The sequence below is a fragment of the Coccidioides immitis genome, assembly GCF_000149335.2.
Source record: "Coccidioides immitis RS genomic scaffold supercont3.1, whole genome shotgun sequence".
Taxonomy (NCBI): Eukaryota; Fungi; Ascomycota; class Eurotiomycetes; order Onygenales; family Onygenaceae; genus Coccidioides; species Coccidioides immitis.
In genome coordinates, this window is record NW_004504310.1 from 5,248,002 (window position 1) to 5,259,726 (window position 11,725).

Genomic DNA, 11,725 nt, shown 5'->3' on the forward strand with positions numbered 1-11,725 from the left:
GAGGATTTTGTTGGTTACATGATACCTTGTTGTCTTCCCCCTAGCATCAGTTTCATCCTTCGGGGAGACAACGAACGCCCAGTGGTATCTGGTAATAAGTTACCACATAGTTCCTATGAGGGAAATTGGGACAACAAACACTCCGGGGTGCTTATGGAAGTAAACAGCAACATAGAGCCGGTCTTTGTTAAAAGGCATAATGTAATGAGTGGGCTATGAATGTTGGATAGTAGCATACATAATCTGGTTGGGAATCATCTCTCTCAGAGGAAGTGATGCGTTGTTGACTACTTCATCTGCCACTTCTGCCTGTGGAATGAATTGCAGCCAACGTTTACCTTTTTTTTTTTTTTTTTTTTTTTTTTTTTCTTTTTTTTGGTCCCTAATTGGAAAAGTTGGGCAGGATAAGAGGCCTGGTTCTAATTGAACAAACCTCCCGACAGGCTGCACTGTGGGCTTGGTTCAGATAACATGTACGGAGTACTGTCATCCTACATATGTAGCCAATGGCCAACTCTGCACAACGCCTAAAGAGTGACATATCAATATCAAATATAAAACTTACAAGTGGCATTGGAATGCGAGCAAAATTGCTTCATATCTCTCTGTGGTCTGCCCATCAAGCTGAGCATTCGGTGAAGTGGTGAGGGGGAATGACGTTGGCTGGCGGGCGGCACTCACTTCACTTCGCCCCACGCCGAGATTAGCTTCGACATCAATAAGCTTCAGGGACTCGGGAGGCTTTGTGCAACTTTCTCCCTCCATTTCGACTTCTTATCCCTCCCAGATCGCAATGTCTCGTAATCGTGTGAAGAACATTGCATACGATGGCGACGACGATTATTACGATGACGACGAATACGGCGAGGATGGAGAACTGTCCCCCGAGGATCGCGAGCAGATGAGGCTCCGAACTGCGGAGGTTCAGCAGCTATTACTCTCTGAGCTGCCACCGATTCAGGCCAAGGAAGAAGAAATATGGGAGTCGCTATGGCATTATTATTACGACGTGGATAAAACGGTTGCGTACTTGAGAAGTAAGACTTCTTCAGTTTCTTGCTCCTCTCCGTGTTGCGGGTTATTTGCTAAGGCGGGGTGGACGTTCCTAGAGAAATACCGACCGCAGACGCCAAAGAAGACACCGAAGCAACAGACGACAGGTGCCACGGCCTCAGCGGCGCAAGCAAAGTCAAAAGGAAAAGGTGAGTTTCTATTTAGTTTTAAGTCTTGGTGGCTGCCGGAAAGGAAGCTCGATCCTCTTAGTCGTGGGCTACGTCTATCTTCCAGCACGGTGCGTTCCTTGCTTACCTTTGTCGTCGTTATTGTTGTTGTTGTCAACTGTATTGTAGGCAGCTGATGCGAAGCGAATAACTAAACAGTTCCTAACTGCTGTCTTTCAAAAAATAGTTTCGCCTTACCCGCTTCCATTCTATGGCGCTCAGTGCCCGACCCAGTTTTCGGCTCGTGACTTCTTCAAAGATTCTCCGTGGTTGAACATTCCCAGTCATCGAAAGGCAGAGATATTGGTTGAGCCACTCTATCCTCGGCTTGGCTTACTAGGCGGAGCACCGGAAGGTTCTGGGAAGATGTCGAAGCTCGCCGCGCTTGCTGCTGCGCGAAAGAAGAAGGAAAGCGAAAGGAATAAGGCCGAAAAAGAGACTACGGATGCGGAGCCTTCCTCTTCTCTGTCGTCTCCTAAAACTCAGCACAGTACTTCGATTTCACTACTAGATAGGCTAGCAAGTAATGCCAGACCCAAGGCTAGCCCGGAATCCCGGCTTTCCAGGTTTCCTCTTCGAAAACCGGCTCGAGGCCCTGATCCTGGTCCTGGTCCTCAAAAAAATCCATCGCTGGAAATTCGTGAGCCTATGGAATCGGACCAGAAACCGAAGTTTCCTGTGAAGGCTCCCGGCCCGAGCCCTAAAGGGGATTTGGTGCCTTTAACGGAAGATCTTCTTGCTCGGCCTTCTTCCTTCGCGACAGTAATAGTTGGAAGCCGAAGCGGCCAAGGATCGTCTTATTGTTCATGGCGGGGATTTGATATGCTCAAACTATACGGGCAGGGTTTTACTGAATGTTTTAATTTTGCAGAACCGAGTCCCGATGACGTTGTATTTAATGCGCAAAATGCGGCTAAAGGTTTGGATTTTTGGCTCCTCAGCTAGATAATAATACTAACACTACCTAGCAAATAAGGCAAAACAAGCGAAAGCCCAGTCGTCGGCCAAGGCGACATCCGACCTAGCGGACGATGTTAAACAACTTTCGGTACAAGAATCGGTTAAACCCAAGAGCAAACAGCTAGATGTCTTAGAAGAGCATCGCAAAACCAAAAGGAAGAAAGCGGCTAATTTCGTTGTCATTGGTAAGGCACTGGTCCAATCTAGATGCTGGACAACGGCTAATCTCACTGTAGGGCATGTTGATGCTGGAAAGAGCACGCTTATGGGAAGGCTGTTATACGACTTGAAGGCTATTGACCAGCGTACAGTGGATAAATATAAGCGAGAAGCCGATAAAATTGGAAAAGGGTCGTTTCACCTCGCTTGGGTTCTCGATCAGGGATCAGAAGAACGTGCCCGTGGGGTGACGATCGATATTGCGACGAACAGGTTTGAAACCGATTCTACGAGTTTCACGATACTGGATGCGCCTGGACACCGCGACTTTGTACCCAATATGATCGCTGGAGCTAGCCAGGCCGATTTCGCAGTTCTTGTGATCGATGCGAGCACGGGGAATTTTGAATCTGGCTTGAAAGGCCAAACAAAAGAACACGCTTTGCTAGTTCGAAGCATGGGAGTTCAGAAAATGGTGGTTGCGGTGAACAAGATGGATTCAGTGCACTGGTCGAAGGAGCGATTTGATGAAATCGAGCAGCAAATATCTTCATTCTTGACTACCGCTGGATTTCAGCCGAAAAACATATCTTTCGTCCCATGCTCCGGCCTTCGCGGAGAGAATATCATTTCGCGGACGAAAGATAAAAATGCTGCTTGGTATTCGGGAAGGACACTGATTGAAGAGCTGGAAACTGCAGAATCTTACGCATATGCCATTGAAAAGCCTCTACGAATGACGATCGCCGATGTCTTCAAGGGAGGAGCGCAGAATCAACTCTCTATCTCGGGGCGCATTGATGCTGGTAGTTTGCAGGTTGGAGATCGAGTCTTGAGCATGCCGAGCGGAGAGGCGGCGACGATCAAAAGCCTTGAAATCGACCAAGAGCCTAAAGATTGGGCAGTGGCAGGGAACAACGTTGTGCTCCACCTCGTGGATATTGATCCTATGCATCTCAAAACCGGCGACGTCATCTGCAGCCCGTCCTCTCCTGTGCAGAATATCAGCTCGTTCACGGCGAAGGTGCTAGCCTTTGACCATCTAACTCCGATGCACGTTGAGCTTCATCGTGGGCGTCTGCATGTTCCGGGCCGCATCTCACGCCTCGTTGCGACATTAGACAAGGCGTCGGGGACGCCGGTAAAAAAGAAGCCAAAGATTGTGGCGCCGGGCATGGTTGCGCGGATCGTGGTTGACATGGACCAACCGATACCTTTGGAGGCGCCAGCGCGAGTGGTGCTGAGGGCAAGCGGGGAGACTGTGGCTGCAGGATTATTGGAATGAACGGAACACGATCGACGGGATGGAATTTGGGATTGCATTTGACAGGATCATACTGTGTAGATGGATCGGGGAATTTCAGCACCTCCATATTTCCAATGATTACATGTTTATGGCCACGTGACAATGTTGCATCGACGATGGAGCTTGCATTTCTGTTGATAGAGCCACAGCGTTCTCGCAGTTTCTTTTTTGCATAGCTACGCAAGGTATTAAGTGTGGGTGACGATCTTTGCATTTGTTCTTCCTTATGGTGGTCCGCAGAAAATTCATGATGACTCCGAGCTGGGCGCGCTTATACACTCTAGATGGAGCATACGGAGTAGTTATACATGAAGATTCGATCCGACGGCGATTTCTCTCAGAAACTCGCCAAGATGAGGCGGGAAGCCTGTGACGATCACTTTTTAGCTTTACAGGCACGGAATACGGAGTAGTTGAATTAGGGCTTCGAAGCCATGCCGCCTGCTAGGTCCCAAGGTACGTCTAGAAATCCTCGGATGGGAGTCGAGCATGCGGGCACAATCTATCAGGCACAAGTAAGGCATTGAAAAGGCCGGTGAACTGTGTAAGGTTTTCTAGGAGTTTTCTTTATGCAGGACACATATAGAATGCATATCTTTTTTTTATTACTACAACGGTGTTATGAGGAAGATTTCTGCTGAGGCGGAAACCCCCCAAAATGACATAAAGGAAGCTTGTTTGAGAACCACAAAAGCCAGAGCTCTTTCACGCCAACGTAGCCACAGTAGGACGTTCCAGGAGATAGTACTGTACCTATCGTCGCCAGGCCTTCTACTCGCTTCTGGAAGGTGCCGCAACATGCTGTCTGGACGGAGGCGGGTGGCAGTGGCAATAGCACGCTGGAGTTGGCCAGATAGACAGCATCAGCGAGCCAATCACAGTGGCGCATGCTGGCGGTTTGTGGAAATCTCCAGACACGCTGAGTCAGCAAATATGGCCAATCAGCAGGCGTAGAGTAAACCCTAAATAGGCCGAGAAAGCCCCACGGAAGCTTGCCACTACGGCGCTAGGCCGCGACGGGACTAGCGGCTGGCCGACGATCGAAAAGGCCAACTATTCCTTCACAGCAGCACACGCAGATAAAGCTCTCCGTCCGGATGCTCTTCTCCCTTCACTTCCCCCGTCCCTCTTCAGGTTTGGAGCTGTCCTTCTTCTGTTCACCTTAATTCCTTTTCCTTTGCCTTTTCTTTTTTTTTCATTATTGTTCTTTTTTTTTCATATTATACCCTCCCCTTCTTTCTTGCTTCCCCATTCATTCCCGGTGAAAAAGCAGCCAGCGCCTGAAGCTACACCTTGTCATACCAGGAAGCGCAAAGAGAGAGAGAGAGCCGCGAGCCCGGACCAGCGAAGAGATCACCGCATTGCTTCTCTCCTACACTTAATTACCCACTTCCAGATGTCTCGTCAATCGAGGCGGGACGTGGCTTCCTCGCCATTCGCGTGGACCACGATCTTCTACCTTCTCTTTGTCTTCATCGCTCCCTTGGCCCTGTTGGGCACAGCACACGCCGCGGAAGAGCAGGCTCCCCTTCAAGAAAACTATGGAACAGGTATGTCTCACAGAGGAGTATGAAGGCGTGTTTCAGATCCTCGTCGACTCTCTGCTAACCTCCGCAATCGAACAGTCATCGGTATCGACTTGGGAACCACATACTCGTATGCACACCCCATCAGTCCCTAATTCAGCCTTGACCCGCAGCGCTAACTGACCATGTCTAGCTGTGTTGGTGTGATGCAAAATGGAAAAGTTGAAATCTTGGTAAACGACCAGGGTAACCGAATCACTCCTTCATACGTGGCCTTCACGGACGAGGAGCGTCTGGTCGGTGATGCCGCAAAGAATCAATATGCTTCTAACCCTAAACGAACAATCTTTGACATCAAGTATGTTGTTCCGAGCTCTATAGCTCCCGTCTGCAAGGTACCTGTACTGACTGCGCTATTACAGGCGTCTCATTGGCCGCAAATTTGAAGACAAGGACGCTCAGAATGACATCAAGCATTTCCCATTCAAGGTTGTCAACAAGGATGGCAAGCCACAGGTTCGCGTTGATGTCAACGGAAAGCCAAAGAACTTCACTCCCGAGGAGGTTTCCGCCATGGTATTAGGCAAGATGAAGGAGATCGCTGAGGGATACCTCGGCAAGCCAGTCACCAACGCCGTTGTTACTGTCCCAGCCTACTTCAATGATAACCAGAGACAGGCCACCAAGGATGCCGGTACCATTGCCGGATTGAACGTCCTCCGTGTCGTCAACGAGCCTACCGCTGCCGCTATCGCTTATGGTCTCGACAAGACCGGTGACGAGCGCCAGATCATCGTGTACGATCTTGGTGGTGGTACCTTCGATGTTTCTGTCCTCTCTATTGATAACGGCGCCTTCGAAGTCTTGGCTACCGCTGGTGACACTCATCTCGGTGGTGAGGACTTTGACCAGAGAGTCATCACCTATCTTGCCAAGCAATACAACAAGAAGAACAATGTCGACATTACAAAGGATCTTAAGAGCATGGGTAAACTGAAGCGCGAAGTCGAGAAGGCCAAGAGAGCTCTTTCATCTCAGATGTCTACTCGCATTGAAATCGAAGCTTTCCATGAAGGAAACGACTTCTCGGAGACTCTCACCAGAGCCAAGTTTGAGGAGCTCAACATGGATCTCTTCAAGAAGACCCTTCGTACCGTCGAGCAGGTGCTCAAGGACGCCAAGGTCAAGAAATCTGAAATCCACGACATTGTCCTTGTCGGTGGATCTACTCGCATCCCCAAGGTTCAACAACTCCTCGAGGAGTTCTTTGGTGGAAAGAAGGCAAGCAAGGGTATCAACCCTGACGAAGCTGTCGCATTCGGTGCCGCTGTTCAAGGTGGTGTTCTTTCTGGCGATGAGGGTGCCAAGGAAGTCGTTCTCATGGATGTCAACCCCTTGACTCTTGGTATTGAGACCACTGGTGGTGTCATGACCAAGTTGATTCCTCGCAACACTGTCATCCCTACTCGCAAGTCCCAGATCTTCTCTACCGCCGCTGATAACCAACCCGTTGTCCTTATCCAAGTTTGTAAGTTTCTGCTTCCACAATCCTTTTCAGTTGACGCGCGTTACTAATGCCTTGCAGATGAAGGAGAGCGATCTATGACCAAGGATAACAATCTGTTGGGCAAATTCGAACTCACAGGAATTCCACCAGCCCCACGTGGTGTCCCGCAGATCGAGGTATCTTTTGAACTTGATGCCAATGGTATTTTGAAGGTTACTGCTGGCGACAAGGGAACCGGCAAAGCTGAATCTATCACGATCACCAACGATAAGGGCCGATTGTCTCAAGAAGAGATTGACCGTATGGTTGAGGAAGCCGCCAAGTTCGCCGATGAGGACAAGGCTATGAAGGCTAAGATCGAGGCCCGTAACAGCCTTGAGAACTATGCTTTTAGCCTTAAGAACCAAGTCAACGACAAGGAGGGCTTGGGTGGTAAGATTGAGGATGACGACAAGGAAACTGTATGACACTCCTTGCATTTGTATTCACTGTATAGCCACTTAACTAACAGCTATTGCAGATCCTTGAGGCTGTTAAGGAAGCCACCGACTGGCTTGAAGAACATGCCGCTACTGCGACAACCGAAGATTTCGAAGAGCAGAAAGAGAAGCTCTCCAATGTGGCTTATCCCATCACTAGCAAGTTGTACGGTGCTGGTGAAGCCCCTAGCGGAGAAGAGGACGAGCCATCTGGCCATGACGAATTGTAAAAATATCAAAAGAGAAACCAAAAAAAAAAAAGAGGAAAAAAAATATTCCGGCTTAAGACCTAGAGTCTACTTGTAATGTTATAAAGCAATTGAGACTTGAAGAAGCATTTTGGTGCTTCGGTATAGCTTTACGTATTCCTAAGTTCTGGAAGTTTGAAAGAATAGGCATAAAGGAGTTTTATTTTTGCATTTTTGTATGACAGATTGAATGATTAGTTAACTTTATTATTTTTATTTTTTTTTCCTGCACCATGCTGACCAACCGTGTATGGAGTCGTTAAAGTCGATCTTGCTCTCTTTTGTGTAACTGGTTTTGAGCAAAGCTCTGGACATCGGAGGATAATCCCTCCTGGGGCCACTAATATGCTAAAGGCATCGAGAATTGCTATTTATAGTGCAGTTACTCTGTATACTCCATCGTTTGACGAAATAATTTTTCTTGGGATGGAATCTTCGCAAGCCTGGTGGTTGATTGGATCCGGCCTGGCTGTGCATGACCTTACCCAAAACACCTGTAGGAAGAGTCGCTATGTGTTTGTTGTGTGCTACCCTGTTCGGCCTCTTCCAGCTGGGCTGGTTGAGAAGATGTTGTGTTGGAGATTTCATCCAGTGAGCTTTGTATCTATGTATGCATATATGCAGCCCAAGAGATATACGATACAGAGGCTGAGGAAACATAGGATCAAGGATTGAAGGAAACAATGCTATTTTCAGAAATAAAAAAAGCCGCCCAACCATAATTCCACATTATCATCACACTGGCAGTTACTCCGTAAAAATGGATTAAAAAAAAAAAAAAATGGAAACTGGAGAAAGAACAGGTTAGACGAAATTTTACTTCGTGCTATGTGACGGCGAGGGACCATAGTCAGACCTCGTGAACGCTGAGACAGACACGTTTGTTGTCTTTATGATCCCATTCCCGTTGGGATCCATAAGTTCCAGGTCTATCATGTTCTCTTCGCTTTCTGTTCGATGCATGTATCCGTCCCGCGCACCCGGTTTCACAGACGCAATGAATACGTGGTCGGCATGGTCTCGGGTCCAGGTTAAGTTCCGATTTGCCGTCGGCACAGAGCGATCACAGCGGGATTTGTGCCGCGAGGCAGTCATATATGAATGCTCGTATGGGTGGGAATTGCTTCGATCCGAGGCAGAGAAGAGGTTGGGGAAAATAAACGAGAGCGGTTGGCGGATCATGGGGAGACAGGCACAAATGATGCCTGTGTTGAGTTCGATTGTGCTCCAGACCGAAACGCCGATGGTATGCCCTGGAGATTTCTTTTTTGAGCAAAATTATGTCCAGCTAGCGTTTTGAGGACCAAGGGGTTGGGGAGATGGGGCTTACAGGTGACATCCTGGAGGTTCGATGATGCAGCAAGGCTGGTAGTTCGGATGATGCTAGTTATGCAGACACTAGATTTATGGTTAGTCCGATTAAGTAGTTCCAATGATTGCGGGACATGTGTTCACGGACAATCCACCAAGCATAAAAATCATAATAATAGAAATCTTATCTCGGAGCTTCAGCTGAAGGCGGAGCACCTGCTGCACCGGAAGCAATAGTATCATGAAGTCTGTAACTATGTTGATCAAGGCGTATGATAACCAAGTGGCATGGTTACTTATACAAACGTGCTTTATGGAACGGTCCCAGTAGGAGGCAATTGGTCTGCACTGCCAGATCGTTGGGCCGAGAAAAGCTATCCCCGATATGATTGTGAATACAATCATGGCAATACAGCACCGTGTGAAGTTCTTGGCTATCGAGAAGACCCGCACATAGAGCAATAATATCGATACTTTGGTCAGGCAAATGACCACTTTGTAAAGCACCTGGCAGACGAATAAAGCCTATGCAACGAGAACAGTTAGTTCGGAGGTCGTAGCGACCCAATAGGGTACTAGGGTCTGCTCAGAGGGAAGTCCAACTTTGAGTGCGGAGATCCTTCGATCGCGTTCGAGGTCCATAGAATGTTGCCCATATCCATAATGTATGGCTGCGTGCGTGGTTTATATCGGTCAGCTCAGAGACACGGGAATAGAGTTGTAACCGCAGAGCGTGAATAACGAACCTATATTGTGAGAAAGGGTAAACATCGCTGAAATAGTCTACCAAAAGAGTCAGTTAAGGATCGGGAGTGCGATATAAAAGGTGCAATTCGAGATCATTACCAATGAAGCGAAAATGGTCCAATCATCCATCTGGATCCCGCTTCGAACATATCTCGCGGCCAGGCGCACGATCACGAAAATCGCGGCCACCAAGACCATCACGACCCCGACGAGCCATAGCTGCAATCCTCGGTTTGGATGGCCAGGCGTAGACAGCCCGATATTTACCATTGCAAGGGTGGTATGAGGATGACCATTGAAATCGCCTCTTCATACCCTGATCTAGTCTGCAGCGGGCTTGTGAATTCAGGAACGGTATGTAGAGTTGTGCTAGACGTTCTTCATAAGTAAACCCTGACCGTCCGGTAGAGAATAGAGAGACCTAGACTCCAGAATCTAGAATGCAGGGTCAACGTCATGTCAAAGCGCCCAAACGGATAAAAAAGGCTTGTTCCCAGGACAGGCCTGGCTCATAGCTTATGAGGGTATGTATATGTGTTGGATTTTGAAAGGTGCTTTAGAGCAACATGAGGCTGCTAAAGCGGGTTCGGTCAAAAAGAATCCCCTGTTGGAGAGACCTGAAGCTGAAATACTCGGTATAAGCTGAAAGAAATGACTGGACCCCAAGCCTGGGTAATGGCCACTGTGACATTTCTCTTATTGGAACAGGGCTTGCAACCATGACTGGGCTTGGCCATTTAAGCCTTTATTATATTATTATTATTATTATTAGGGGGAGGGTGTGCGGAGCCCCGAGGACTGAGGGAGGCACAAGGATTTTTTGACGGAAAAGGAGAATCAGAGGTTGCTCGGTAAGCCTTCAGCCCATTCGTACGACCCCGGAAATGTGGGGAGGCTGGTGGGCAGGGAATATGTCTCCAAGGGTCGAACAGCGCGGACAACTTTCTTCATTGCACCCATTTATACGGAGTAGTTACATCCCCCAGGGCTTCGTCCCGGTTTGTGCCATGGGCAACTTTGGCCGTGAGCTACGCGAGTGACGCAAAGGATAGTTGTCGTGCGCAAGGGGCATCGTCAAGACGGAAATGGGATTCCCCGGCAACTCCACAGGAAGAGTTATCTAGTGCGACGAGTCAAGGAGGAACCCATCGTCGGCTTTTCAACACGGGTCAGGTCAAATGACGGCGAGCCTGCGAACGGACCAACATTCTCGCATCCAGTGGTGACTAAATTTCGGTAGCTGTTGCAGTTGTCGCATGAAGGATCAAATTTTGTTTGGCGAGAAAGGTCCCTGGACCTTGGCGAGCCAACCTTGAGGTGCAGACAGGCAGTTTGCCCAACCAGAGATTCCGTGGACCGCCGAAGTATGGGGTCGTCCTTTTCTCCACAATCCTCCTGAAGTCTCGCTGGGAGGGTTTCAATTGGGTGTTCCTCCAAGTTCAAACGAATGTCACCGCGGCTCTTGGGATCAATCTAAGAATCTCAGGCGGATAACGAATTGGAACAATCGAGCGCTCAAGAGCCGAGATCTGGCACCCGCGACAATCGCCCGCTCTATCCAGACAGACGGGAACGCTATGAACACCTTTTTCCAAACTTCGTAAGCTTAGACTGAAGCTTAAAACCGATGCTTTACCCATTCGACTAGAAGCGTCTCGCAGCAAAATACAATCACATGTGGTACAGATCCTTCAATAAAATGAAATATTCCCCTTGAAATGGCGCTCCTGTGAATGCTAGGTTTGGTTCTGATAGTTAGAGAGATGCGGAGTCAAAATGCTTGATGAACTATCTGACTTTCCAAAACGCTGATATGAAGTCGAGACGGTTAGGCTTGACACTGGGAGATACGACAGTCAAGTGTAACTTCGGGATCCCGCCTGTTAGGCTCAACTCTTTACTCGAAACCTAGTATTCCAAGAGGGGAAAAAACTGTGATGTCGCTGTTTGCCTTGCATGTGCTTTTTGAGTCTTGCGCTAGCTATCCAACTCGTCAACTATTCACCAGTGGATCAATGCTCCGGAAAGTGGTGTTGTTGAGTTCTGGTGAGAAACCCCCAACCTCAGGGCCAACGCCGCCTGGATTTCAAAATTGTGGATAAAGAGTGAGGTCGAATAACCGCGAGATGCCAAGTGGCCCAATTGAAGGGAACACTGAAGGATGGGAGGCTCTGTGCTGGCCTCTTCGAGTCTCAGTCTCACAAGCCCAAAAATAAATAAATCAGAATTAAAAAAAAAAAATAAAATAAAATAAAAGGGCGC

At 48.4% G+C, this 11,725-nt stretch overlaps 4 protein-coding genes across 4 annotated transcripts; 3 read left to right on the forward strand and 1 right to left on the reverse strand.

Moving 5' to 3' along the window:
* Positions 1-344: 344 nt before the first annotated feature.
* On the forward strand, positions 345-4,225 carry CIMG_01230 (translation elongation factor Tu). Its single transcript, XM_001247458.2, has 5 exons — positions 345-1,037; positions 1,110-1,202; positions 1,408-2,139; positions 2,189-2,365; positions 2,417-4,225. Exons 1-5 carry the CDS (start codon positions 794-796, stop codon positions 3,622-3,624), a joined length of 2,454 nt encoding a protein of 817 aa, XP_001247459.2. The 5' UTR covers positions 345-793; the 3' UTR covers positions 3,625-4,225.
* A 616-nt stretch (positions 4,226-4,841) lies between these two features.
* CIMG_01229 (chaperone DnaK) lies at positions 4,842-7,629 on the forward strand. Its single transcript, XM_001247457.2, has 6 exons — positions 4,842-5,195; positions 5,271-5,301; positions 5,365-5,529; positions 5,594-6,699; positions 6,757-7,139; positions 7,199-7,629. The coding sequence occupies exons 1-6, from the start codon at positions 5,042-5,044 to the stop codon at positions 7,385-7,387; spliced, it is 2,028 nt and encodes a 675-aa protein (XP_001247458.1). The 5' UTR covers positions 4,842-5,041; the 3' UTR covers positions 7,388-7,629.
* Positions 7,630-8,221: 592 nt separating this feature from the next.
* Positions 8,222-9,733, reverse strand: CIMG_01228 (uncharacterized protein; the record flags this gene model as incomplete). Its single annotated transcript, XM_001247456.2, has 6 exons — positions 8,222-8,658; positions 8,736-8,803; positions 8,865-9,241; positions 9,320-9,387; positions 9,463-9,499; positions 9,563-9,733. The coding sequence occupies 6 exons, from the start codon at positions 9,731-9,733 to the stop codon at positions 8,222-8,224; spliced, it is 1,158 nt and encodes a 385-aa protein (XP_001247457.2).
* Positions 9,734-9,751: 18 nt separating this feature from the next.
* On the forward strand, positions 9,752-11,067 carry CIMG_10701 (uncharacterized protein; the record flags this gene model as incomplete). The annotated part of the gene is made up of 5 exons (XM_012358869.1): positions 9,752-9,817; positions 9,966-9,987; positions 10,236-10,314; positions 10,450-10,631; positions 10,787-11,067. 5 exons carry the CDS (start codon positions 9,752-9,754, stop codon positions 11,065-11,067), a joined length of 630 nt encoding a protein of 209 aa, XP_012214292.1.
* Between the last annotated feature and the right edge of the window lie 658 nt (positions 11,068-11,725).

Excerpts from the sequence above, each read along its gene's own strand:
- CIMG_01229 (XM_001247457.2), top strand. The coding sequence starts at position 5,042 with ATGTCTCGTCAATCGAGGCGGGACGTGGCTTCCTCGCCATTCGCGTGG. Across the intron at positions 6,700-6,756 it reads CGTTGTCCTTATCCAAGTTT|ATGAAGGAGAGCGATCTATG; the intron begins GTAAGTTTCTGC and ends AATGCCTTGCAG. Across the intron at positions 7,140-7,198 it reads AGGATGACGACAAGGAAACT|ATCCTTGAGGCTGTTAAGGA; the intron begins GTATGACACTCC and ends CAGCTATTGCAG.
- CIMG_01230 (XM_001247458.2), top strand. The coding sequence starts at position 794 with ATGTCTCGTAATCGTGTGAAGAACATTGCATACGATGGCGACGACGAT. Across the intron at positions 2,140-2,188 it reads TGCGCAAAATGCGGCTAAAG|CAAATAAGGCAAAACAAGCG; the intron begins GTTTGGATTTTT and ends AACACTACCTAG. Across the intron at positions 2,366-2,416 it reads GGCTAATTTCGTTGTCATTG|GGCATGTTGATGCTGGAAAG; the intron begins GTAAGGCACTGG and ends ATCTCACTGTAG.